This window comes from Anopheles marshallii, chromosome 2 (assembly GCF_943734725.1).
Source record: "Anopheles marshallii chromosome 2, idAnoMarsDA_429_01, whole genome shotgun sequence".
Taxonomy (NCBI): Eukaryota; Metazoa; Arthropoda; class Insecta; order Diptera; family Culicidae; genus Anopheles; species Anopheles marshallii.
The window spans coordinates 31,500,954-31,528,556 of record NC_071326.1 but is presented as its reverse complement, the minus strand read 5'-3'; the positions used below and the strand labels follow the sequence as shown (position 1 = coordinate 31,528,556).

The following is a 27,603-nucleotide window of genomic DNA, read 5'->3' as shown; positions in this document are numbered from 1 at the left end:
GTATGATAAACCTGCTGATGATATATTTATTCCTTTATACATGAATAATAATTGAGTAGCAAACAGCAAACTATGATTATAAATCGTACCACACCAAGGGGTTTCAGTGGGAGGTTTATAAAGATTGCTTGCCGGTAGTAAAACGAGAGATAACCGAAATGATTTTGGGATCGTTACTTTGATCGAAAACAAACAAAGCACTTCGAGCTGTTTAAAGGACCATTTGGCCACACACTCATACACACATACACATATACACACATGCTCAAAAGATCTAAAAATGTTCGAATGGCGAAAGAATCCATGTGAATTTATGATGAACAAAACAAAAAAACCACACGCACACAAAAAAAGGATGTTGAATGTTTCCTCCCACCCCATTTGGGGTGCAACGTGTTGGAGGTAAGGCACCGCGCATGGAGTATAGGATGATAGGTATGCGGAAACCTGCGAAACCATATGGCGACCTCCAACGGGTAGTGCCTTTTTCCGGTCGAAATGCGAAATGTGACCGTAGAAATGTGGAAATAAATGCTTCCGCCGAAAGACAAATCCCAGCACCGAGTGTGTGTCGGTGCGTGTATCTTATCTTCCATATTCCCCACCGCCCACCCCCCTCCCCTCACAACATACCGTTTCTTTTGGGCGTTGCTGTTTCTTTTTATTCAACCAAAAGATTCATCGGTTTGGATCGTAAAACATCATAAAGCGGATTTTCGTTCGTTTTTTTTTTTATTACTCACTAGTAACGGGGAAGCAAACGATGGAAAGAGGCTGAAAAAACACACACACACACACACACATACCAGAAGGTAAAACCGCTTTACTTCTTTCGTTCGAAAGGATTTTTTTGTGTTTTATTTTCACTTGTCTGTTATCAGGTAGCGGCCGGTACGACAGACAGAGTGAATTTAATTAGAGCGAACGAAGCGAGGGGGGTCATAATGCGATGCCCCGTTGTCAGTGAAACTTTGCCGGAACGCGGATCATCGGCCGGCTTTCGTTTGACGATTATGGCGCTTGAAGATGATGAAATGGGTAGCAGCTTTAAGTGTGGTTCCGGAGGCCCCTGGTAGGGCCTTTTTGCCCAGGAATGCGTTACTGAGATTCCTTCGGGTGTAGTTTAGTTTATGTCGATGGGTTTCTCACATTTTCCTTACCGATTTGTTTTATTCGTTTCGTCGTTGTAAGGCTTGAGCCTGGACGTGTTGTACTGGTCGACAAAAAAAAATCGTTTCAGAGAGCGAAAGAGAGAGAAAAAAAAAGGAAAGTAAACGAATCGGAATCACCTAAAAAAAAGAAGTTATCCTTCGTTTACCTTCCTATCAACGATTCTGTTAGCAAGGTGTGACATGGCGGAAGGGGTTTATGGGGCCACTAGAATCAATTTTCCCGCAAAAAAAAACTCCGGGAAAAAGCCTTTACTTTACCGGATTGAATGATGCGGGTAAGCGTCTGGAGATGTATAGCTGGAATGTTGGGCCAAAAAAAAAAATGTCCACGGCAGCAACAGCACCGAAGCATGGTTTAGCTTTTTGGTCCCCGATCGGCAGTTTTGCACACTTGGTGTAATCAATGCAGCGAAGATTTATAGCTTTTTTATTCATCCCACACAGGAGCAGGTATTGTAACCGAACGCTAACCGGGTTGAAAAACGGTAAGCCTTATCGATGTGTTATATCATTGTGTGTTTCCTAACCAGAATAGAAATTCAACCCAAAAATGTTATGAGAGAGACTATTTTTTGTAAGGAACAGGAATACGCTATCCTGTTTCTCTTTGGAAGCACATTTTCAACAGTTTCCTTGCGGGAAGAATTTAAGCTACGGAATTTCGGTCTAGATGTCGAACAAATGCTTCCTCCCAACGGTGAAGTTCGCAAAAATTAAGCCACAGCAAAATTTGATTAATTAGACCCTTTCCGCATTGGCGTCAATAGAGTTTTGTGGCTAGGACCGACTGGGGTCTCATAATGCCCATTAAGAGTGCTTTTCCTGCGTCCACCCATCGCCATTTTGCGGATCGCCATGCCTTTTGGCACAAGATGTAGCTGGACGAATGGCACCGGGGTTGGAGCCTACAAAGCGCTATCATGATGATGAATAATTTAGTAGCAACCGAAACCAACAGTTGGTCAATTTGTTTGTTGAACAGAAATGAATGAAAAAAAAAAAAATTGTATAAGCAAATAAAACTTTCAATCATCGAAGTGCAACACATGTTTATCAATAATGTTCCATCGTTACTGAACAACTTTGGGTGAAGTTGTAGTTGTTTTTTTATTGTTTACCGACACAAAAACCTACAGAGATCTAGGCCTGACCATTTTCGGTTTTGTTTGACTTTATTTAGCGATTGTTGGAAAGTAAGTCCTGTGTGAAGATCGCTACCAAATGCACCACCGGACCGAGTAAAGTACCTTTTGATAAGAATATTTTATTTCACACAAAACTGTTACAAATTAATAACGTTCAACGTTTTAGAAAGCATCAACAATGTTCTTATTTTAGAATAATTAGGGATAAGCCGGATGTATCTGGTCAAAGATAGAGGAAACTTTACCGGAAAGACCGGATCAATTCTGACGCTCAAAGTACAGGATATAAACTTGCCGTAATGCCGGGACACTGCAGGATTAAGTGGCTGTAATTGAAAACATGTTTTTCTTCATTGTGTCTGTACACGTGTAGATGTTGTGCAGGTGTTGCCAAAACCCGCCAAGGGTTTTCCATGATAAAAGTATCGCTGCGCTAAATCTTTCCAAAGAGCAGCACCATTGCTTTTCATTAATGTTAATTAAAAGATGTGCTGTAGACATCTAGAACATATGCTATTCGGCTACCATGCTTACCCTATGCTACGGTAGCTTATCGTGTAGACTTATTTTGACATTTAGTGTTAAAACTTCGTCTGTATAATAAAATCCCAATTCTGGCTTGCTGATTAATATAATTTGGTACGTATAATATCGATGTTTATTTTTTATTTCATTAAGTACGGTCTGGCTGTATTGCTCCATCAATGTTTATATCACCGAACGAAATGTTATTCGGGGCGTAGCAATGCCGACGAGTGTTCCACTCAGACAAACATTTGATGGACCCAGGCTCATGCCAAGATGTTAATGAAATGGTCTGTCAAGCGTAAACTAAACTTTGCGCCAATTTTCTCCACCGTTTCTCTACCCAGCCGCCCGGTGGTCTCCCGTGACCAATGTAAACATAAATATCTCATCCTGATCGAGTGAGTGAAATTTTATTAGAAACCTCAACTGCCGCAACTGGCTTTCCCACGCCCGGGATCGCTAGAATTTGAAGCCGCCGGTTGATAAGCGGAAGCGGAAAATCAATTCCAGCTTTCCCCGGCGACCCACACCAAGCGACAGTGCTCGATACAGTGCTGGTGGCTTTCGTCAGCTTAACCGTTAAGCTTCCATGCCAAGGGAAATGCTTTCTTTTCGGCTGGCTGCTATCAGCAAGACCGATACCACGGCAAGGAAAACAATCTTCGGCGGGGTGGATCGAAATATCGATACGCATCGGATCGGAAGTATCCAAACCCCGAAACGGTCTGCTTGGGTGGTGTTGAGCGTGTATGTGTGCTCCCGCACCACATCCGATGGGTGTAATGATGCTTGCGATTTTACTGAGCAAATGTTCATGTGAAATACAGTACAACTGCCGGCGCTGGTGGTTTCTAGGGGGACGCACTGCAGCGGGTCGGATTGGGTGGGAAAAATTAAGTATCAACATGAAACAACCAGCAGCGCGCGCACGTTCCATCGCAGGAAACATCGTACGAACGACCACTCGGTTTGCTTAACGGTTTGCCATAAATTGTACGAAACGCGAAACTGTTCGCGTACGTGGAATCTGCGGTGCAAAAGCTCAACGTTATCTGCCCGACGCGGCATGTGTGTTGTAAGGTTACGCGAACGAATTTATCTCTAATGGCATAACTTGTCCAATCAGACAAACTCCAGAACACTGATACTGGCAAGGGAAATGTCCTTGTCCTCAGCATCCTTAACCGATCCATCGGTAACGGCTGTTCGCAACGTGAACTATACCCGAAGCTATGTTTGCATTGGAATGTCGTATTGATGATCGAATTTGTGTATTGTTATTACCGCCATGTTTCTGTCAAATCCTTCTCTTCAATCTCGCATCGCACGATACTTTCGTACGTATGGTTGAACATTATTTATGCCATACGTTTGAGTTCTTGATTTTAAGAACAAACATTAAATTTAAATTGGCAATTCACAAAGTGGTAGCGAAAAACCTCGTATGACGTATATTTAATCCTTTCAAAACTCCGTTTCAAAATCGTGCAAGGCGATTGCCATAGAGCATCACCAAAATCCGTGAGATGGGACCCGAAAAGAATGTATATCTTAAATAAATTAAGCATGTTAATTAAAAGGACGGTCTGGTGTTGTGTTCGTATCGGCACCGGTTTTCACACGACAGGACGGGCACGTAATCCCAACAGAAATGGCGCTGCTGCAGGAGTCCTCTAAACCGCTCACAGTCGATCGCCTTTGCCTGCCAATCCATTATCCTGGCCATTCTGGCGGACGCATCAACGCCATCACTCTTTCTCAATTTGGACCTACCACACCTCCTCTATCCATTTGGATGATCTAAAAGGATTTTACGGACTGGATCGTCCGGTGTTATTCTCATGACATGACCAGCCAGCCCACCAGTGTCTGGCGAGTCTAATCCACTGTACGACAGTGTAAGTTCGCCGTACAGCTCGTAGAGCTCGTCATTGTGGCGGATCTTCCATTGTCCTCCCACATATACGGGGCTTAAAATCTTTTAAGGAAGATGTCCTTTCGAACGCCAATAGGTTCATTTCGTCAGTTTTGGACAAAGCCTCCTAGCCTCAGGGGTTTATGTGAGTAAGTGAACGATATAAGTTAACGATATAAGTCCCAGCTTCGTTCGTCACGATAGGTGTTTTGAGTGCGAGAAGTTTCCGTAGACTGTAGAATGTCCGGTTGGCAGCCATTTACTGGCTACAGTACCAATTATGAAAATAGCAGGCACCTTTGTTAAAGTACAGTCTGTAGTCATACTAGGGCTTTCTTCTTGGCGTAAAGACCTACTAAGTCATGCCTGCTAGTTCTGGCTTACTAGACTTATTTTACCACGTAGCCGGATAGTCAATCCTTGCTACAGGGGGATTGGTCCGGATGTGATTTTGTACCGGTCCTGTCGTGTGAAGATCGGTGCCGCTGTCAATAAACTACTACCTCGTATATATTAGGAAAAGATATGCTCATATATAAGGAACAATGTATACTAGTACGAAAGACTTCGGAATTCTAAAGACACTTGCAGAATCGTTTAATTCATTACACAACAGAGCCACTGTTACTTCTTGAAGAATAACCTTATCCATTTGCTATAAGATTAACTTTTTCATAAATAAAACCTTTTCTTTTGTTGACGTATTGTAGTCTGAACTTTCACTAACTTCTTAAAAAATGTTAGTTTAAATTTGTCGCTATAAATAATAACTGTATTGCAACCTTTCATTAGTTTTAACAATATTCTTGTCTTTAATTTGATAGTGCTATCGCTGCTGCACCTTAGTATTACACACTAAAGGTCGTACATCGAATCTCATTCCTCCAGGGCCCCTCTGTAACAAACATTATTTAGCTAAAAACGAGTTTTTTAAGCCAAGATCTATCAGGGAACGTATGCAACCAGGGTGGCCCAGCGGGCTTCCTTGAACAGAGCTTCCTGGAAAGGAATCGGTGACTTCTGGCCGTGTTCAGCTGTGAGCAGCATATCAAGAAGAAAGCGAAAGTCTCCCAAGTCCTAGCATATACACGGCAGGCGTCGTGACCAAGGTAGATTTTGTTAAATCAAGGACCAACTCGTTTCGTTGTGGAAACATTGTGGAAATTGGGAAATAAAATCACCCTCCTGTTCTAACCTTTACCACCAATATCGATCGACCGTTGTGCAAAATAAAACAAATCACAAATCTTTCCCAAGAAAGAAAAACCCCTAACGCCGAAAACTGCTGTGAAGCTGGGAGGGATGTCTTCGGCAATGATGTGGGTCCGTCGTGTGATTGGACGTGTGTGCGATGATCAATTGTTTGCCGATACAGTTACAGATTTGGGAAGCGATTTAACGGGGTCCATATTTACCTCACCGTTTTGAAGGGATGAAGTGTATTTAACGTGTTGTGAAATAATACCCACTGGGTTCGCTCAGTACTGCCGAAACGGGTACCGCTCGTCACGAGTGGATCAAGTACAATGGGTTAAGTGAAGGCGGGATTAGGCTTACCCGTCGTCGACGCGTTTCACCACATGGTACAGGAGCCAATTGTATGTTTTTTTGTTTTTTAATGTTGCCCATGTTCACCGACGTGCTGTTGGCAGGATGTTGCGCTCTGCTCTAACATGCCCTGCAGCGATGGAACGGTTCGTTTTGTTGTGAGAAGAAAAAAAAACGGAGCAAAGTTGAAAATAACGAAGCGATTTTTGTTATGATGGGAACAGCAAAAATACCGGGTTGTCATAGCGAACGGTACGCCAAATGGCCGGGAAGCATGTTTGCTACGTGCGGAATGAAAACGCTTTGAATCAATCGTTTAGAAATCTATTTTAAAATATATTTTCAGGGTAGTTAATGATAGCGTAAAGGTAAAAAAAAATAAAATTAAATTGATAATTTTATTTAAATACTTCAAAACGAGAAATGTGGACAAAAAAAGGGACAGAAAACAATCATACTTATGATTTATTACAAAAATGTGTGTAGAAAGTATGGTTCATGCGAAGGGGCCTCGCTTGTAAAATACCACCGAACTGTAATAAACAATGAAGGATTTTAACTTTTTCAACGGTGCGAGTGTGTAGCGAAGCGCACCGTAAGCCATTCTCTTACCATTGCAAACTTGTACGGGTCGGCTTAATCGTTCTGCGAAAGAACACACATTAAAATAATTGCCAAACTTTGGCCTTTTTCGCGCCTTTCTCGCAGGGGTGCCGGCGTTCGGCAAATCCATTTTAGTCTAGCAAGTGTGCAAGATTTTTTTTTTCACTCAAATCTCATGTAAATGGTTGAAATGCACTCGAATGGAAGATGCTTACAGCTAGAAGTGTTTTTTTGTTTGCGTCACAGAGACTTCACAACTTGTGCAGTATAAGCACGCACACGTCTACGATCAGTGATGTAACAAAACAGTATAATTTTGATGAAAATATTCAGTACAAAACATGGACAATTCGGGGTTTTGATTGGAAGTGTAAAGAAATATATTTTTCTGCAAAAAATCACAAATCTGGCAATAATATTACTTCCTTGTCTGAACGTTTCTGAACATAAGAGAAGAGAAGTTTTTTGAATAAATATGAAATCAGTTTCAAAATAATGCAATACACGAATGTATATATAAAAAAACCACACTTATTTTAACCTTACGTGGTACGTTCTGAAGGATTCCAGGCAAGATCGATCGAAAATACCCATCTTTTTATCAGCCCAAAAACAAAAAGGGCCAAAATGCCGATAAAATCAGTTTGAAAATAATTCAACATACACACACAAATACAAATACAAAAAAAAAGAAAACCAGAGATATTTTCTTCTTGCCAAATATGTTGCGTGTTGGAAGAATTTCACGTTAGTTCGACCGAAAATATCCATCTTTTTATCTGCCAAAAACGGAAAAAAGGGGGTAGAATCTCGATAAAAATCCCAAAAGTTTTATATCGGATAAACTGTAACTTACCCAACTGTAAAATGGCTGATCTTGATCTAAGCGGGTTGTGTGTGTGTGTGTGAGTGTATTCGACATATTATAAAGTATATGGAGACCAGCAGCAAAGCTGATTTTAGTCAGTTTATGTTGAGATTTCTACAAATGTACAACTTAAAGTACAATTTTTTTATATTTTTTACGTTGGGCAACTCTTTCCACCGTTACACCTGGTGCGGTGTGGCATCATAAAGACCGCTGGAGCTACTAGAACTTGAAATTGCACTGTTGTCGTACGTAGGAATTTTCGTTTATGAGGTAAACCTTTTTTTCCTCCAAACAATTTTCCAAATATGTTTTTGAACTCAACAAATGGGACATTAAATATGCCAAAGAATGGTTCAAAAAACCACGTTTGATAATAGAAAATATTATGCAAAATTCAAACCTTTAAATTGTCTGATCTGATCGGACCAACCGTATTTAAGGTGTAATGTCCGCCAACTTTAAAACAATATAGTTTGGGACTGTAGTTTGGAGCGCCAATACGGAATGCTGCGACAAAGCTTCACATTTCGATCATTAATTTAGCAGCTAAGTGCCTTATAAGCTTTACGGTACGGTAAAGTTTACGATAAAGTAGACACTTCAAAGAACTTTTACAGGCAAAAAAATAAAAATGGTTCCAAACTTTCAGAGCGTAATCCCGCACCCTTAACCGGTTTGGTTTGAATCGTTTGCAAGCAAGCGAACGTTGCGTTTGCTTCGAACCGTGCGAACAATAATACCAGTAAATAGTCGGGTGATTGACATTCGCAAAGCGTCACAACGCCAAAGTATCAGGTGGTGTGCGTAATCCCTTGCATTAGGTGCCATTTCCACAAAGGCAAGGCTTTTGAATTTTATTTAACCCAAAAACTGAAGCGACCCCACCGTGGTGCCGTTTGTTGTACTGCCCGGCCGAAAGTTACATCACGGGATGGGATGGATACAAAATGGAGCCGTTTTGGTTGCCACTTAACGAACGAAAGAACGAGTATTTTCCATTCTGCCCAGCCTTTACAGCGTGCCAAGAGTGGCAATCAAGCAGCTTAATAATGTCGCTGCTGCTTACAGCAGTGTTACATTTACGAGGTCGAGAAGTGTTAGATAATATCGGGGTCAAGCATATTGTTTTGCTCGCTTGCCTGCCGATGCAGGCCTAACTTGGCACTACCAAACGCTGCTGGGAAGACACTTCAAGGATTCCACTAGCCTTACGTCTTGTTTTTTTGCCCACACAGCCCAAAGTAAAAGCTCTTTCGCGGGTATCGCGGGCATCCCTGGAGTAGGTCGAATTAATGGCTTTATTTATGCGCGACAAACGAAGAACGAAGAAAGATTATGACAATAACAACTGATTGTGACATATTTCCGGAAATCTTAACACGGAGGAGCGTGTTCTCCAGAAGTTAGTGATTTATTTTTATTGCTTGTGAGCGTTTAGCACTGTGCCGATGAGTGGTTTGCAAGGGACCAAGCAGGGCAATGGTTAAGCACCCTTCATGTACCAGCACTTGGTTAATTGCACGCACAATTAAGATGCTACTCCATTTTGTTACCATCGGCCATGCGTTCGGCGGACCAATTCACGGCCCAGCAACAACACAAAGCGAATGTTGTAATGAAACTTTGTCGTTTGCAGCCGTGCAGCCGTGTGTACATTCCACCAGGCGCAGGTAGATTGGGCCAATGCAATGTAAAACTTTGAGCTTTGCGAAAATTGACACACGACACGAAATTCCATTACTCATGCAAATATTCATCATTCCGGTGCGGCAACAGCACGCCCACGGTCGATGGAACGAGACGCACCATCCTCCATCCCGGCTGGCTTTAAATAAGAAGCGAACGAGGCTTGGCTTTGAGATGGCTTTACCAGCAGTAAATGAAAAATGTTTTTTTTTTCCCCGTAAAAGTGGTTGCTTTGACTTATGAATTCATGATTTGTACTCGAAAATTGCTGCTATTGAGGTTGATTAACTACACTCCATTCAACTGTTTGTAAAGCGAACGTATTTCAACGGGTACCATGTGGTTTGGGAACAAATTTTTGAAAATGTTGTAAAATAAATTAGAAGCACGGTGTTTTTTTTCTGTCCATTAAAATAATTAATTTTGAGAAGAGAATTTATTACAAAACAGAAAAATGTTTATGGCGTGATACACCTGCCACAATGCCTACAACTTTCTGGCCTGCTCTGTTAGAAAACATTTTACTCGCGTGTTAAATATTTCTTTTTTTGTATACTTATTAAAACTTTGCATAAATTTCACTATCACTTTTTACCTTCGTGCATTGATAAATCCATGTTTGCGCGTTGTAGTTATTAAGCTGTTATCCTTCGCGTTGTGGTGGTTTAAAAACTTATTTATACAGTGCACAATACACCAGCGCGGTGCACAGTTTTACAGCAAGTTTGCATTCATGGTTGGAATTGTTGAAAAATCACCACTTGAAACTGGCAGCTTTCACGTTGGACTAGACCCACGCACCAAAAAATATTTCACGTGTTTTGCCGCCGTGTTAAACATAACATTTCTCACTGGCAAAACTTTCGTAATCCTTGTACCGCTTGCAACTGGTTGCATCCAACACCACCAGCATCCAATGCAACGATGCACCGCACTCCGTTCAGTTGGTCTTTTTATCCGCGTACACCGTCGGACGACCGACGGATGACGACGTGTTTCTGCTTTTTACGTGCGCCGAACCGTAAGAACGCCGCCCGACCCGAGCACGCTTCCGTTCACGTTGAAATCGAACGTTGAAATGAAAGTGAAAATTCTTGCCTCGCTGTCTCGGCTGCCCGACGGAGACGCCAGACGCAGAAACAGGGGGCGCAAAAGCTTGCTGCGTAAAGCGCAAAAGGAAACGCCGCCGAAGCGAAAGCTCTCGCCGGCAAACGAATGCCGGTTCGGGCCGGTGTATGTATGTGCGCGCAGGATGTGTTTGTTTGGGGCGTTTTTCTTCGCTGGCGCTAGCGTGAACTCCTAGCGGGGCCGATGTTGATACCGGCGTAGGGAAAACGACTCACTCCCAAGCGTTTTGCAATGGATATGTAGGTTGGCTGCTGGAGATGAAGCGCGTTTTATACGCGTCCGCGTGCACAGAACAGTCAGTCAATTGCAGTGAAAGAAAGGGCGGCAACATCTTCATGTGAATGTTTTTTTTTCTCAGGCTGGTTTTTTTGTTGCTTCTCATACAAACGACATTGTTTGGTGAACTGGAGGAACAAAATGGTGCAAAAAGAAAAACGGCTGTGGCGGGTTGGAGAAAGTGCGATAAACATGCGAGGATCTTCCCAGCTGGTGTCGAAACGGTTGGAAGCTTCTAGCCTCTGTGCGTACTTTCAACAAACTGCAACGACCGTTTTTAAGAGCATCCCAAATTGGATGGAAGTGAATAGATATGGAACGCATAAGAACATCGAGAACTTCGTTATATACCAGACGTGTGTGCTGAGTGGGAATAAAATTTATACAATGGGATGGGAAACGCTTTACCCACTATGTTATATATTATTTCTATCTTAAGAATTGATGGTTTTGCTACTTCAACTTATCGCAGGCAACGAACAAAAAAAAAAAAAACCGTTGCCCAGCTGTTTCAAAAAGGCACGAGGCAAATCTTTCCTCCACGTGGCTTCAACGACACACATGCTGCCGTCTCCTGTCAAGCGAAGCCTTCACGTACGCACTGGTCTGTTTGCTTAGGACACGGCGAAAGTTCAAATGTTATCTCACGTAACAAATTGATAAGCAACATTTTGGCAACATTTGGTCTAGTTGTTTTGCCCGGGAATGTTGTAAAATCAGTACTTTCCGAGCACTAGCACTTGGTTAACCCGGTGGGATAGAACTATGTGCTGGAGGGGTTTTTTTTTCGTAGTTCGGAAGACGATTCATTTGACCATGAAGATTATTAATAGTCTACGGAAATGAATAATGTGGAGGTTATCAACACAGGCTCTAACACTGAAGGGGAAAGATAGAACTTAAATATTAGCATTAAATAGAACTAATTCGTATGTGTTTTCTTACGGACATAATAAACGATCCAATGGCAGTAACCTCCATTGACACAATCCAATGGCTCTTATCGAAATACTTTTTTTTGTATTATTATAAACTGATAAAGCACCATTTCACTATGCTGAAGGGTTAGTAGCGATGGTTTGATTTCTACTTTAAATATTTAATCAAATCCACTGCCTTTTACGCTGAAGCGCTTAGCTAATAGAACCAAATTAACTTCGGTTACCGTTGGAACCATCTCCTACACAAATCACTTGTGTGCTGAGAATTGTTACTCGAGTAATCGAGAATCTGCTCACCTCGTGTATTCTGGGGGATATTTTTTTTTTTGTCAAATCAAATGTCTTTTTGTGACACTTTCGATTTACAAAGGCACCACTAACACACTGTCCTGCTTTGCACATTTGCGTTTACATGTGTGCGAGGAATGTGTACTATTTGCTAACAAAAAAAAGGCAATCAACTTTACCTTCACGGAAAGGTTTTCTGCTGTTAGGGACGATTGGACGAATGTTTTTTCAGCAGTAAGGAGCAAATGGTTGTTTTTTTGGAACGGGACGATGAAAAGTGTCTATTTTGCATGGTGAGAAAGAGTCACGTCGAAGCTCAATACACACCCAGACATTCTGCTGCTTTTCATTCCACTGTTGGGCTGTTAATGCTTGATTGAATATTATAAACGCCTTTTAAAGTATTCGAATCCATTATAGAATATATTCTTCTACGTCCGTAGTTTAACAAAAAAAAAACTTGAGATATTTAAAGACATACATGAATGAGAGAAGGTTGCCACAGCTCTGTACGAACAGAGATTAGTACATGGTTCACTTACAGGATTGCATTAATTTTGTTAACCATAGTTTATCGTTACCCTTATTCACTACATACTGCAACAATAAAGGTGCGATAAACAACACAACGTATACGAAACGATTTAGCAAATAGCACACACAAGCGAATAAGCTTTTGTTTATCTTTGATTTGTTGTACTGGAAACGGCGGCATTTCAATGTCATAAATGGGTATCCTGTATGAGTGCTGTTGAGTGTTTGGATTTCATTCCACTCACTTAGGTGAGCTATAGTTGAGGAAATTATTTTACACAATAAGTCTCTCTGAAACTTAAATTTACGAAATCCCACAACAACTTTAAACTATGCGCTTACTAATTAATGATTGATGCATGTACTAACAAGCGGACGAAAATGTAAAATAAATGTTCGTACGCTTGATAAAATGAATTGAAAGTTTATTTGTTTAAAGAATTCTATTAGAACAATAATGCCTTTCTGTGGAGTCGTTCACAGCGGGGAGTCTTATATGTCTTATATGCTTCTTGTACGCATTTGTTCGTTAGCCACAAACGCTAGGCCAGCCCGTAAATGCAAGAACAGTTAGTGGCGTTTCGTCGACGTCACCTTCAAGGGTTGGCTAATTTTGGCGAAAAACAATGGCAATTTCTTCTGCTTGTCCATGATGATCAGTGCGAACGGTTGATCCGCCTTGAAGTCGAGCGTGTGAGTGATGCTGAGCGGAATAACAGTCGCCGTGGTAACGCTGGTCGCAACAGTACCGTGCGGGTTAACGGTCAAAAAGGACTTCTGCTTGACATCCGATATTTTCACATCATCGTTCGATAGCCGATCGAACGGTTTGCTATCGCCAAACATGCTCACAATGCCCAGCTGTGGAATGAAATGGGAAAAAAAAACAAAAATGACCATTCGTGTTACGACCGAGCTGCTGCATCTCACCGCGCACACTGACCTTCTTGAGTGGTTCCACCAGTGAGACCGTACTTTCGGCCTTAAACTCAGGAAGCTGAACCCGCACCTTGCTAGGTTCGTCCTGTGCAATCTCGTACAGAATGGTTTGCAACTGTGCGTCCGTAAATTTGCGCAGCTCTCGATCGAGTTGGAAACGTTCATTGGGCAGGAAAAGAATCATCGACATCCGATCGCCATCGTACGGCAGCTCGATCCAGGTCATACCGTTGGCGGAATTGTCGGTTCTGGTGTTGCCGTTGCGCAGATCCTTCGTGAGGTACATCATTGACACGGACATGCGTTTTGGTGGTCGCCCGTTCAGCTCGAACGAACCACGTTCGGTTTTGTTGAACTTGTACATCCATGTCCCGTTGAAATACAGGGCATTCATCAACAGCAGCTTCGTGTCGGAATCGATCGAGTCTAGGGGTAAGAAAAGATACACGATTACGCAAACGGCAAACATTAAAAAACACCTTACCGTGTAACGTACTTTCGTCGATCACCTCGAGAATGCGTTGCCGGGTCTTCTCTTTCGCCCAATTGTTGATGCTTTCGGCAGCAAACCTTCGGTTGGTGAAGTCCAATTCGTCCAGCGGGATCTGGTTACGTTTCAGCGACTGCCGGAATGCGGGCAGTAGCTCGATCGTGGTTGATTTGAATATCTGCGAGGCTGTGTCGAGCTTGTTCTTCGATACGTGCCCTTGCTCGGAGTGTGGTTTCAGTGCCCGATCAATATCGTGCAGATCGTTCATGTTTAGCTGCAGCACCGAATCCATTTCCTGCCGCGTAGCGCTGGAAGCTCCATCATTCAGATAAGACAGCAGCGTTTGTACCATGATCGGACTTATGATGTAGTTGGTCGAATCGTCACCTGGGAAAGCTTTCTGGAACAGTTTAACCGAAAAATCCATCACTCTTGCGTCGTACGGCACTGAGGATCCCGGCAGCTCAAAATCATCTTTGTCAGCAGGTTCGGGCAGCCGTTCGGGCGTAGGCATAGCTTCGGAGTGGCGTATGCTAAAGTCATTGCAGCGGTTACCGGTACATGGTGCCGGTTGGCTCGTTTGCACATACAGAATCGAGCTGCAGCGATTTGAATAGATAGGGGGATTCGTTTCACATTTTTGGATGTCTGGACGGGTAGTGAGGAACGTTTGAAATTTCTCTTCACAGTTCCTTCTGTGAATGTTATTCAAATTACAGAATTCATCCTTTTTCAGTGTAATAGTGCCGCTGTATTCATACTCGTGGCACGATACATGGGTGGCGACGGCTGAAAAATAGTGTTAAAAAAATTAGTAAATAATGATTTTTGTGCATTAAAACAGATTTCAAAACTTTACAGTATGTTATTCACAAACGATCCAAACCGGTAAATGCCATCACTGGTGGAAAGTACAACGCATATTGATATTATACCAGCGAAGCATAATCTAATGATGAGCTTTATTCCGGTTTTTCAAATGGTAAAGTAAACACACCACCGACACCGCGATAGTCCGGTTTGGGGAATTCCCAGTCGCTATCGGTACGTGGTACGGGTTTTACCCACACAGCGACGAAGAATTGATAGAATATCGGTGGACGCTCGGGAAATCAAGCGAAACCAGTAGTACGCTAATGTCGACGGCAAGCAAATCAAAACGAAGACCATGAAAGGTCAACCCGTACAGCTGATAAGCTTTTCAACCATTGCGGCAAAGGACAGTATGCGGAGTTGCGAAAGCGTTCCCTGCTATCGGCACAGCGGTTTCGAAGTAGTTTCTCTTACCCACAACTAACAATATCCAGATCATTGCTGACCCAGGCACAGCACAGGTCACCCGATACGAGCTATAAACGCGACAACGAACGGAGATGCTGCGAGATGTTCTCACTGCCACCAGCTTCACACAACGATCACGACCTCGTAGTAGAAAGGCAGCCGTGGGACTGGTTCCCGGAGCGTGATGCAGCGGCACTGATAACCGGTCCGATGAGCATGCTCTCACGCAGTTGTTTTGTTCTTCCAGCGGGGAACCCGCAGCGCCATGCTCACGCACACTACCGGAGCAACAATGTGTGTGGGAGATCTTCCAAGCTCTTCCGTGCTGATCATCAGGCGATTGAATTAAATCATTTTGTAGGCCTCCGACCCAGTAGAGGCTAAGGAGAGTGTACAGTGCCAGATGTTTGCCTAGCAGATTCGTATAGTTTGGTGGTTATTTATTTATTTACTATAATTATAGCGGGTAGTTTGGTAGTTATTGAAACATGTTTTTCCCAACTGTTCAATGATGCCATATTTAAGAGGAATAATTTAAAACAATTTCATTGTTTGCAAATAGTGATCCCGCAAGCAAGATACGATTTTAAATTCTTGGAGATAGTATTGAAGGCATGTTTTTCAGTTATATCCTATTCAGTTATAAGAACTGTAATAGGCTTTCAAAGGAAACCGTTCAGCACACATCAGGTTCGCATAAGAAAAATAGCATTGGCAACTGTCGTGGACCGTATCGCATCGCCCCAGTCTACTAAATCGATTAGTATACTGGAAGTCGCGGGTTCGGTTATACGCGGATTTTTGGAAATTTTGCAGCTGAGTTAGTTTAATGCCCAAAATTGTGGCAAAATAGATAAAAAATTGGTTGAAAATTTCTTCCTTTTTAAAAAGAAACATTTGTTTTTAATACTCGCTAACGTTTTCTTTCAACGAGTCACTCGAAATCCTGAATGAAAAAAAGTAAAATCGACTCGCTAAGATTGAAGTATAAACGATATTGCACCAGGACTCGACATACGCAGCACTCGGATAAGCCGAGAAGAAGAAACGGGATAAAATGATTGCATTGTTTAATGGCGGCTCCATAATTCTCACACGCAAATATCCAATCTCACGCATGGAGATGCATTATTCAGTAAATACCGGTTTTATACCACGGTTAAGACAGATCTATCTGCTATAACATTTTATTTGATTCAATCATAGTGAACTTTATAGCAAAAACTTAACGTTAAAAGAGGTAAGTACGTTCGTGTTACGTACGGAATTGGATAAAACATCCCGAACTTAGTTCGATTCCGGGTTTACTATCTTTCCCACAAACAAGGGATACTGATTCGTTTTGTCGACGATCATCAAGAGGAAGGGTTCGTTTACGGTGAAGTTAATGGTGGGTGGTGGTGGTGCTGCACTGAGTGCCACGAACGACAGTGCAGCTGCCGAAGTTGCGGTGGTTCCCTGCTCGTCGATCGCGATGAACGTCCGCTGGGAGACATCACGCACCACCAGCGGTTCGTCGGCAAGGCCGCTAAGCGCCGACGGTCGGTCAAAGATCGATTTCAGGCCCAGGTTCTTCAGCGCCTGCACCAGCGACAGCGAGCTATACAGATTGAACTTTGGCACGTACAGATGCATCTTGTAGGCGCTGCGCATCTGCTTCAAGCCCGAAATGATCTCGGCCACATCCGTAACCTTCAGCTGGTCGACCGATCGCTGCAGCTGGTGGCGCACCTTCGGCAGCATCAGAATCATCGACAGTCCGGCGGACCCTTCGTACGGTAGCTCCACCCAGCGCATGCCATTTCCATCCTGGAAGTCTACCTCGCCGTACCGGAGCTTGTTAAACATGTACATCATCGGCACCTGGCGAGTGGTTGGGGCGCTCGATTTGTCAAAGCTTGGCGCTGTCTCGAACAGTCCCGGTTCCGTTTTAGTGAACTGGTTCTTCCATTTCCCCTTGAAATATATAACGCTCGCCAACATCAGTCGGGTAGAGGCATCCAGGGCATCTAGAAGTAGATCGGAAACGCAATCAATTACTGTAAAGAACCATTCGAACAAAAACGAACGCTCGCTGTAACACTCACTGGGTGCGACTATCTCTCGTATGTTGCCACGGGATTTTTGGGAAACCCAGTTATTGGCAGTAGCAGCAGCGTCATTCCGGTTCATGAAGTTGACGCGCAAAAATTCTACCCCATCTTTCAGTGCGTTCTCCTGGATGGGTTGGCTGATTTTTGTACCGGTACCGAGAAAGATGGCCATGGCTTGGTCGAGTTTGTTCACGCCCGACTGTTGGGTGTCACTAATCTGGTTGCGTACCAGTTTGCCCAGTTCCTTTGAGGAGGCAAGCAATGAGGAGCGTAGTTCTGTCTTGGCACCATCGTCCGCGGCATCGTCCAGGCTCGCTAGCAGCGTCTGCGGTAGGATCGGACACATGACAGCGTTCCCTTGCTGGGGTAATATCATGGTCTGGGAGAAGGGGAAAAATGCACAAAGGTTAGTGACCTAAAGGTAGATAGATCGACATCAATAGTTCGTGAGTACCTGCAGCATACGCCAGGCAAACCGCATCGCTCCGGAAGTCTGCGGCTGAGGTTGAACAAATTCATCGTATTTAAAATTATACTCCGTTGGGAATGATATGGGCGGATCATGCCTTTGTTGTAGTTGTTGGCGTTGCTGTGGTTGCTGTTGTTGCTGTTGCTGTTGTAGAGTTTCCTTGGAACGCAACTCTGGCAGATTAAGATGAGGTACGGTTTGAACTTGAGCGTAGTACTGTGGATACAAGGCGTAGTTTGGATTCTGAGCTACACTTGGTATATTTTGTGCCTGGGTGAAACACGCTAAAAGAAAAAAAAAAAAGAAAAAAAATTACATTATTAAATGGTTGATGTAAATTACTCATTTACGAAACAGTTACGATACACAAATTTTGGAACCGCTCTCAAGTTAGTGTCATCGCACGAAGACGCTAAAACCTGTTAGCAAAACCAGTCTTCCCACTAGCCGGTGTATACATCGCGACGTGTCACAACAATTCACCAACACCACGCTGCGTGATTGTCGATACTCATCTCTCTGTTGTCCAAGCGTTTGAGCCGCGGGGACGTGCAAAACGGCGACGACGGTTTCGTCTAAATCACCTTGAGGCTAGGAACGCGAGGGTTTCAAGCGCCTTGGCTTGGTGTGAACGTTTCATTAGCATCTTCAGTTCTGAACACGATCCCGTACGAGACCCACCTGCTGTATGGCGAATACACAATGCTTACCACAGAAAAACAAAGCGCAGCAGATCAGGTTGCCTATCCGGAGCCCAAGTTCGGTTCTCAAAGGCAGTAAATCCATCGTGAATGTTGCGCCGGAAATGGGTAAGTTAGTTTTGGCGCTGCTTTCCGTGTGCAACCCTTGACCTAGGTATTATTGGGGTGAGGTACACGGCCACACTACGTTCCACCACACACAAACACACACACACTCCCCGTGACGACGACGCGATCGACGGCGTACGAACTGGTTTTGCCACAGGGGTTTTCCGTTGCTAAACAACTCAAACGTCTCCACTCCGTGTAGTGCGTTTCGGGTTACCGCACCGCTCGATCTTGTTGCTGGTGTGCTAAATGGTGCCGGGGTGATCGTTGCCGATTGTGAATCTGCCTCGGTCGCTGGTTGAATGGTGACTGACGGACAACAAACTGGCTGCGCTAGGTCACCGGGCATTGGATTGGCGTACCGCGGATCGATCCAGCAAACCTGTTATGCTGCGGGGTTTTTTCTTGTTTTATTATTCTGAAACGGACGATAGCCCACTGAACTGGTGTGTAAATCCACCTAGGGCTGCAGCCGTACCTGATTGCTTGATAGCGGCAGCACTGCATTATCACTTCAAAACTTATCTGCCATAGGAAGGGGCAGTTTGGTTCGTGCGCTATAAAGATGAGTCATGGGCACAAGCGTACCGTACGCGATGCAGTTACGCATTGACAAGTGCGATACTGTTTAGACAAGAGCGAGACCGTACCTTTGTAGTCGCAAGGTAGCGATCGAGCGATCTTAAGATGTTTCACTGAATGAGCAGAACGCAACAGGAGGTTTGTTTTGAAGCACTGTCAGGGTGACTAGGAAAACCCCAGGAAGCTGTATTCCCAAGCCGTACTTGAGAAGATTGTTTTTGTTTTTTTAAAGATTATTTCAGCAATTGAAAAAGATACGATCACCATCGTTGAACGACATGACACAAAAGTTCTCTATTTTAAAAGTTTCTTTCTCTACTAAAATGGCACCCCCTTCGGGGAGGAGTGGTTATTTGCTGACGGTTTTATTAAGCAAATGGTACAGATAAAATTATTTCTGGTTTACATTAAATAATCATAAATAGTCATTCTACCTAAGCATCTATACATATCTAACTTCGGCCTACCTACTCCACGTCCGTACGAGACGCACCAGATTTCGCTCCTTCCCGCACCGGATGGGCGGACTGTCATTGTCATGCTACAGGTCAGAATCGATGCGCGCCCGTCATTCCCAAGCCGGTTGAGTGCGATTTCAAAATACTTTCAAAATACCATATCTTGAAACGATCATGTGGGTGACGTGGTGCGTTCGTTAAGGATCGATTATGGAACCGGTGTCACATCTTTACGCTCACATTCAGCTACGTCGTTTATCGTCATCTAGTGGAACCTTTGGAAACGGATCCAATAGAAGAGATATGTATGTCGGTGAGGGAGAGAGGCACAATTAAATCTCCGGTTAATTGTACGCTTGAATACTAGCTCAACCGTTGATGGGGGTGGGTATGTTCGTAGCTGAACGTCAGCGCAAGTGGGATCACCTTGCACGTGTGTGCAGACCTTGGCAATGAATATCGCACTGATAGTATTTAAAAAAAATACATTTTCACCGACGCTGCTCGTGTTGTTTAGCAGCGTCTCAGTGGAATTCCATGCCGGGCACAAGAACAACAGTCGTCGATGGAATGCTTGCTCCTTGCGATGGGACATCTACCAGATAAATCGAGCTCAATATAAGCTCTAACTTATGCTAGCCGAGCGAGATATTTGCTACGAGTTGTCCTTAACGATTGTTGTACGCGTTCTGTACTTGACTAAGGGAGTGGTACCGTATTCTAGGTAAACTAACAACTATGAATGCTGGACTATGCCTTCATTCCCGGCGGTGGAGCAGTTCCCTCTACTCGACGTACGGTATGTCCGTGATCTTGCCAGCAACGATCACGATATCGTCGACGACATCACGCACGAAGAACAGGAACGGCTTGTCGGCGGTAAAGTGTTCCTGATCGTCTTCGAGCGTTTTCGACTCGACGAGATTCGCGGCCGACAGTGCGTTCTCGCTGCTGGAACCCTCGTCAACACGGATTGAAACATGCTGCACCAGCTCGTCGACGTGGATCTTCTGTTCGGTGGTAATGCCGCTCAGGTCCGCCTTCGAGGTAAACATGGTGATGAGCCCAAGCTGCAATAAGATAATTTGGACAAGGTTAATTATGCGTTGGTACAGCCTTGCAATCATGTCATCTACCTTCGCTAGTGGCTTCTCAGCACGACTTGTCGTATCGATGCGGAACTTCGGAATACAGATGTGTACCGGCATTTTTACCAAAGACTTCTGAACGGTGCTGAGTGTATCGGGGTTGAAGTTCTTGATGAGATCCTTCAGACCGTCCTTGCTGTTTGGCACCATCAGTAGGAGAGAATAGCGGGAATTCTGGAGCGGAATCAAGAATGAAAAATAAGTTATGGGCTTGACTGTGTGTCAAAACTCTAATCCAGGCTACTAACATTATACGGCAGTTCCAGGAACTTAGCGTCCAACTGTTCGTCTTTTCCAACGCCAAACGTTCCTTGCGATCGCATCATCATGACAGGCCTTTCATCCGTGTTGGTAAAGAATGTGCTTTCCTCCGTACGTAGTTGCTGCAGGAGAAACGACATTGCATTAAATCGATTTTCGTAGTCCCTCGTCAGTCGGATCACCCCGTACCTGGAATGGCGTAGCCCAGCTTCCTCTGTAGTACAGGCCATTAAATAGCAGCATCTTTGATTCGTTAACCTGCTCTTCATCCGCCTTGATATTAGCCTTTCGTCCGACCAACGAGTTTCCACTCAAAGCTGACGCTATGTCACCAGTTAAGAACGATCGTCTAACGTTGAACTGAAACGAGGCACACGATTTTTTGTTATTAATCTATGAACTCCGAATAACCGTGACCCGTTTACAGGAACTCGTTCCCTACCTTTCTCCTCGAGCCCTGACTTTCCACCGCCTGCATTACCTCTTGTTCACCGTCCAAGCTCAACTTCTTCAACGGTAGAGTCAATTTTTCCGACTGGTCATCATCGTGGTGATCTTCGGAGGTCTTTATGATCTTCGCATCATCTAGCTCAGTACCAGCCGCAACTTCATTGATGGCTTCCATTTTCTTTTTGGCCAACTCTTCCTTGATTTTGGTCGGATCGACGTACTCTTTGTCGTCGATGTTCTTGTCAAACTTTGGATTCTCATCCTCGATCTCGTCGTACTTCGTGTTGATGCCCGTATCCGTCCGCAGCTCGTCTTCCACCGGCAGTGCCGACTTAATCTTTAACACTTCGAAATCAACAATGTCCTTGCTGTTGCTATTATTGCCGCTCTGCTCCACAACTAGGTTGTCACCTTCGGGGTTGTTACTCTCCTCAACGATCTCTTCCTCGACCACCACCGGGTCGAGGGACGTTTTCGGTTCGTCAAAGTTATAATCATTCCGCTCGATGTCACGCACCTCCACAAAGTAGTTGCGCTCCAGCACGTCCTTGTACGCTTGCACTACGCTATTGTTTTTGTAGATGTAGAACCAGGTTTTGAATTGCGGCTCGTTCGTTGGGTTTTGTCCATTCAAACGTTTCAGCGACCCGTCAAACGCTTTTCGTACTGGAAGGTAAACAAGCAAACAGCATTTTGATGTGGCAAAATAAACACGATTAAATATGATGTCCGCTCACCTAAATCCCGATCCGTGGGGAACTTGAAGACGTCGTACAGCTCCTTCAGTGTCTGCCCTTCGGCGCCCTCGCTGATCATCGCCAGTATCGAGGAGAAACCGATCGGCGAGAACACATGGTTACCGGACGTTTCGGCCGCTCCCTTCAACAGGCTGCTCGTGATGATGTTAGTCGAGACACCAACCAAACTGCGCGGTTCACCGCCATCACGCGAGTAACGCTGCTTGGGCAATGCGTTACTCGCAGGCGTTACCGCCGCGATGATGACGAAGCTCACTGTACCGGGTGTGGAAGAGAAGACAATCGAAGCACAGCATTAGTGAAGGGAAAATAGAATCAATTAAACATGAAGGATCGCAAAGCGTTCCGCATTCCTCACCACCACCCAGCACACGGTGCGTTTCCCTGGGATGCGGAGGTTTTTGTTTTGTTTTTCTCTTGAATTAAACGTAGCCGGCAGTTTTCCCAAGTAGAAATGCTCACTTAACGTTGCGGCTATTTATGTACGCACGATACCAACCCTCCGCACCTTCCCCCCGGCCGGGCAGTTTCCCAGCGTACTTTGGGCGGGAAAATCACCTCATAATCAGCATCATCTCGTGCTCTGTCCCATGTTTCGTTGGGTTCGGCGTGTTTCGCTGATCGCAGTCATATTATGACCGATTTGTATCGCCACCACCAGCCACCACCGTTGCACGGTGTGGATGACAGTTTTCTTTTCTCACCCATTGCCGGCATCCACTGTTCAACGGATGATTCGTTTCGATCCGTAACCCGGGTACGGCCGGTAATACCCCCGGTGCGGTGAAAGTCCGGAAACCCGGTGCCCGGGCAACGTGTTTGGAGCGTTTCCATTTAATATGAATGATACAACCAGGGTAGCAGAAACAAAACAAAAACAATTGGGAATGAAAAAGAGTCATTACCACACCCAAACAGGTTGGGCCCGAAAGAGACTTTTTCCAAGACCCCGGGCAGCCGAATGCATTTGCGGGCACGATAAAGCTATACATGCATCCTAATAAAGTCCCACCGCACGCAATTGCTGAGCGCGGAAATAAAGCCAGCTCATAAATAGATGCTGCACCCCCTCAGCATTTATTGTTGCGCACAAATTAATGCAAACCGCTCCATCCCGAAAACGCAAAGCCCGCGCACGGAAGCGTACCACCGACCGGGCAATGTCGGTCCTGCCCTTTCCCGCGAATGGGAGGCAAATTTAGGGTGGTGTGTTCTGGTGTGGTGTGCTAGAAAGATAATTGAATGGTCGTGATGAATTAACAACGACGCCGGGAAAGCAACACCTGGGCCAGGCCCGGCTAACGGTTGGATCGCGTTTGGCAAGCCACTCTCGGTCCCGGTCCCAAAAAATAGATGACGCACGCTGTGATTTGTGTTTAAGGGTGCCCGCCATGTACACACGAGCAGCTGATAACGGTAAGCTTTCGTGTGAAAGTCGTTTGTTGGCGAGACAGGGAATAAAATACTGTTTTAATCGCGATTAAACCGCTTTGACACACCGTGAAGATGGTAAAGCAGCTCATTTATAATATAAGGGGAAATTATTTCGGATAAAGCGTGAGTGATCCCTTGCGTCCGAAATCGATACACGCCTTTGGGTGCTCTCGTGTATCGAACGATCTGTTTTCCCCCCGAAAAGTAGGTGCTAATGGCATCCACCGGTTGGTGTTGATGGTGATGAAATCTGCTGGCCGATAGCTTTCGATCGATCGGTTCGGATGCGATCAATTTCAATTTCGATTATCCGACCGGTGAAAGTGCAGCCATGATTGACTAACCGTATGACAAGCGAACTTAAATGAAATGCAACATTCGAACGGTTGGGAGATTTTCCACACTGCCGGCACGATCGCACCATGAGAGATCGCGATGCGAGCAGGTGTAGTTGGGGTGTTGTGGAATTAGAAAATGCAAAAAAGGAAAGTACCAATCGCTTGGTGTTGCTACTACTGGAACTACTCTTTATTAGAGTGGGAAAATACACAAACGACAAGAATCGTGTACGGATAGGGCTAGTGGCAAGATGCAAGAATTGTCTATCAACTCGCAAAATAAAACCATCCGTGAGATCCGTTCCCATGCACCGGGGAAGCTCATAAATTCGGGTAAATGGATGTCGATTGTCACACCCATGGCAGCACGCCGGACACCATAAATCGTCCTACTGCAAATATTTAACCCTCTTGTTCGTCCCCCCCTTAATGGCGTGTCCAATTAAACAAACAAACCCACCAGTGGCATTTTTGCGCGTGAACACTCCACGGCCGGACAAATTCGCCAAGAACAAGCCGTACGGTGGTGAAAGCTAACGGTGATTGAGCTTAAACTTTTAAATTTCGCATTCGCCTCGTTCATTGTTCCTGTTTATGAGGGGGTGCTGGTTTTTGCTGCGAGTTTCGATGCTTCTTTTGCATAGCACGGAGAGAATTGTAATCGAGGTGAAGCTTCCAACCAACCTTCCCGACGTAGCTGATCGTACGCAGAGAGATGTGACACCAATGCGGGCAGAAAAAGCTGAAAGCCCAGTCAAAGTGGGAAGGCGAAACAACAATCATCCTTGATCGACAATTTGTCAAAATGTTTGTTTTGGAGCTGTTTTTTTTTAGTCCGGTCGTAAGTGAAAGCTGCTTACGATGTAGGAGGAAGTTCATCACACAAACACACGTGCACGTGTTTGCCTGCAAGTTGAAGGACAGGCAGTAATGGGACAGGTTGTTTATTTGGGATGCAAAATGGAATCTCCAATCAGTACGTTCGTTTACCGAACGTGTGCGGCATTGGGTATGGTGTGAAAGGGTTTGTGCAATTTGCATCCGGGACTAGCAATCGCAATTGCTGTGCGTGTGTGGTTTTATTTACTTGAATGTTCGGACGTACAATTTTAATATTAACATTAAAACATTGAACATACAATTCAACTTCTGTTGAAAGCATAGTTTCACTAATAGCATTAAGTGTTGATGGCAGTGTTGGGTGCATTTCTTGAACCTTTTCTCGAGCTTGTACGAATCTTTGAACTGGCTGAATGAATTTGAGTCTTTATTTCAAGGATGCATCAATCAACCGTTGATCGTTCATGAATGAACTTTGAGTCAGCCGTGATACTCTCGGTTATCAGTTGCCAAAATTGAAATCATTCCGTTTTAGGCCTCCAAGAAGCAAGATGTACTGTGAGGAATCATGAATCTCTTGAGAGTCGATTATCGATTTGAATGACTCCTTACTAAAGATTCATATGAAAGTCTCTTCTCTATAGTTTAATTATACACAACATTAGTTTCTACCACTATGACGTTCAACAAACAGCTCCATATGAATAAGGTTTTAGATAGTAATAGTCATATTCAGTTGATGTCCCACCGCTTACGCCCTGCATGGGACTGAGAAGAACGAAGCTATTGTAAAGATAGTTTAAAGACTCTGTAACGCGATCTAAGTTTAATGAGGGGATGTTTGCTTCAGCTTTTATAGCGACTGCTCCGTCAGATCTTCATAGGTCCAGATGTAACCGTATTTAACACAAAACCCTCAGATTAGTCCAAGGATCTAAGGGTCCACGGATCCATTGCTCCACACTACAAATACTTGTCGGTAGCATTAAAGTTAGGAATCTCTTCTTGTCTTAATATTAATCTTAGTCAGGTCTGTCTATAATTACTGGAAGTTTTGTATTACGTACCCGGACATTCAAGGTCTTGCCATTGGAGGTCCATGATCTTATACTGAACTTATAAGTCACAATTTCTGGTGGATTGGTATCAAGTTGTCATGAACTGCACATGTAGCACAAGTAGTTCCACAACGTTTGTAGCCTGTCTAAATGGACATACAAAGTGTAATAGCCGAAAACCATTTCAGAATATTCAAGAAGAACCGAGATCTGAAGGAGATTTAGAAGAAGATTCAGAAGAGAACCAGCAAACATGCCAAATCCTTTGAAGCACAGGATTTGAGAGTAACTATTCGATAGAAAATCATCATTTTGTATCTAACAGTAATTGCTAATACGTTGATCTGTTAATAAGATCAGAGGTGTATCCAATTTCCTGGGGCTCTAATCGGACAGTTGGTAGCAGTTGGGGACTCTTAGGCAGTTGATCAGGATAGACTGTTAACTGAGACTAAATATTAAATTGAAATTAAATAGACTGTTAACTGAGGAAGTTGGGGACAGTTGGGCAGACTCTTAGGCAGTTTTGCTGGTTAGGCTGTTAGCAGTTGGGGCAAGGTTCTTCAGATGTTATTGATGCTCGGGGTCTCCCTCGATCGCTTAGGTTGCAAAATGTATGTTCCACTTCTATGATCAAATGTATGATTAGATGGAGGCTCTGGAGGTGGATAGATGAGAATGACACAACTTATGGTTCGGTCCAGATGAGGAAACAATAAATTAAATTCTTTCATCAAACTATTGTTTCTCTGCCGCCCTCAACTTACGAATTCTTGTTATAAAGTTAACATCTTCAGACATGTAAATTAATGGCACAGTTACTGTGAATTCATTAGAGTAGGAACACATTTTATCCATTTCAAGCGGAAGAAACAATCCACAACAAACAAGTACGACACAATCAATGGCAGTAATTGAAACTTCCCGAAACGACCAGTACCATTCCATTAGCGTAACTTTCACTGTCCTCTTGCTGCGATCTCATGACATTCCGTGTCATGTGTCGTTAAAATTATATTAACTGTATGATTTGTCTACCAACCGTACCAACCAACCGTAAAACGATCGTTTCTGAAGGAATTGTTTCGAAAACACGGCCAATGTGCGATTAGCTAACTGCTGGACACGGGTCATTCAACGACTGCTGCATTTGCATCTGTTCGGTCGGTTTCATTTTTTTGTATTTCGTTCCAATCTGCAAGCTGTCTCCATTAGACGGTGGTGGCCACGGATCATCTCCCCCTTTGCCATTTGTGATCTTTCCATTTCCAAGTCATGGTCAGGCGGGTGCGCAATCGATGCAAACACCGAAATGCTTGCCGGGCAGCTACGATACCGTTCGATGCCGATGATTTGCGTTCCGTGTCACGGTTGAATGCCACACAGCGCGCGCAGGATGGCGCGAGATCGCAAAGATCTTGAAGCCGTTGCCAAGCTTGCCCGCTTCCACCCAAGTGGGTGGGTCGCTGTCGCGGCGTGTGGAACCGTTTCGACTACAAACACCCGCCGCACATCGCGGCATAGCTTATGATTTCGAAAAAGCTTTCGAACCGCGGGCGC

The 27,603-nt window shown here is 44.2% G+C and overlaps 4 protein-coding genes across 4 annotated transcripts in view; all 4 read right to left on the bottom strand.

Moving 5' to 3' along the window:
• LOC128717856 (neuropeptide SIFamide receptor-like) overlaps positions 1-12,669 on the bottom strand; it is a 34,698-nt gene extending 22,029 nt beyond the window's left edge. The window contains exon 1 of the mRNA XM_053811529.1: positions 12,644-12,669. Within this exon, the coding sequence (XP_053667504.1) occupies positions 12,644-12,669 (26 nt within the window). The remainder of the gene's footprint in view (positions 1-12,643) is intronic.
• Positions 12,670-13,205: 536 nt separating this feature from the next.
• LOC128717855 (leukocyte elastase inhibitor-like) lies at positions 13,206-15,376 on the bottom strand. The gene is made up of 4 exons (XM_053811528.1): positions 15,352-15,376; positions 14,071-14,853; positions 13,579-14,000; positions 13,206-13,496 (listed from the first exon to the last, which is right to left on the bottom strand). Exons 1-4 carry the CDS (start codon positions 15,374-15,376, stop codon positions 13,206-13,208), a joined length of 1,521 nt encoding a protein of 506 aa, XP_053667503.1.
• A 1,256-nt stretch (positions 15,377-16,632) lies between these two features.
• On the bottom strand, positions 16,633-18,253 carry LOC128717854 (antichymotrypsin-2-like). The gene is made up of 5 exons (XM_053811527.1): positions 18,250-18,253; positions 18,080-18,191; positions 17,893-18,004; positions 17,433-17,817; positions 16,633-17,354 (listed from the first exon to the last, which is right to left on the bottom strand). The coding sequence occupies exons 1-5, from the start codon at positions 18,251-18,253 to the stop codon at positions 16,633-16,635; spliced, it is 1,335 nt and encodes a 444-aa protein (XP_053667502.1).
• A 2,288-nt stretch (positions 18,254-20,541) lies between these two features.
• On the bottom strand, positions 20,542-22,584 carry LOC128706943 (serine proteinase inhibitor 2.4). Its single transcript, XM_053801887.1, has 6 exons — positions 22,353-22,584; positions 21,608-22,281; positions 21,355-21,525; positions 21,153-21,287; positions 20,893-21,078; positions 20,542-20,826 (listed from the first exon to the last, which is right to left on the bottom strand). Exons 1-6 carry the CDS (start codon positions 22,429-22,431, stop codon positions 20,542-20,544), a joined length of 1,530 nt encoding a protein of 509 aa, XP_053657862.1. The 5' UTR covers positions 22,432-22,584.
• Positions 22,585-27,603: the final 5,019 nt, after the last annotated feature.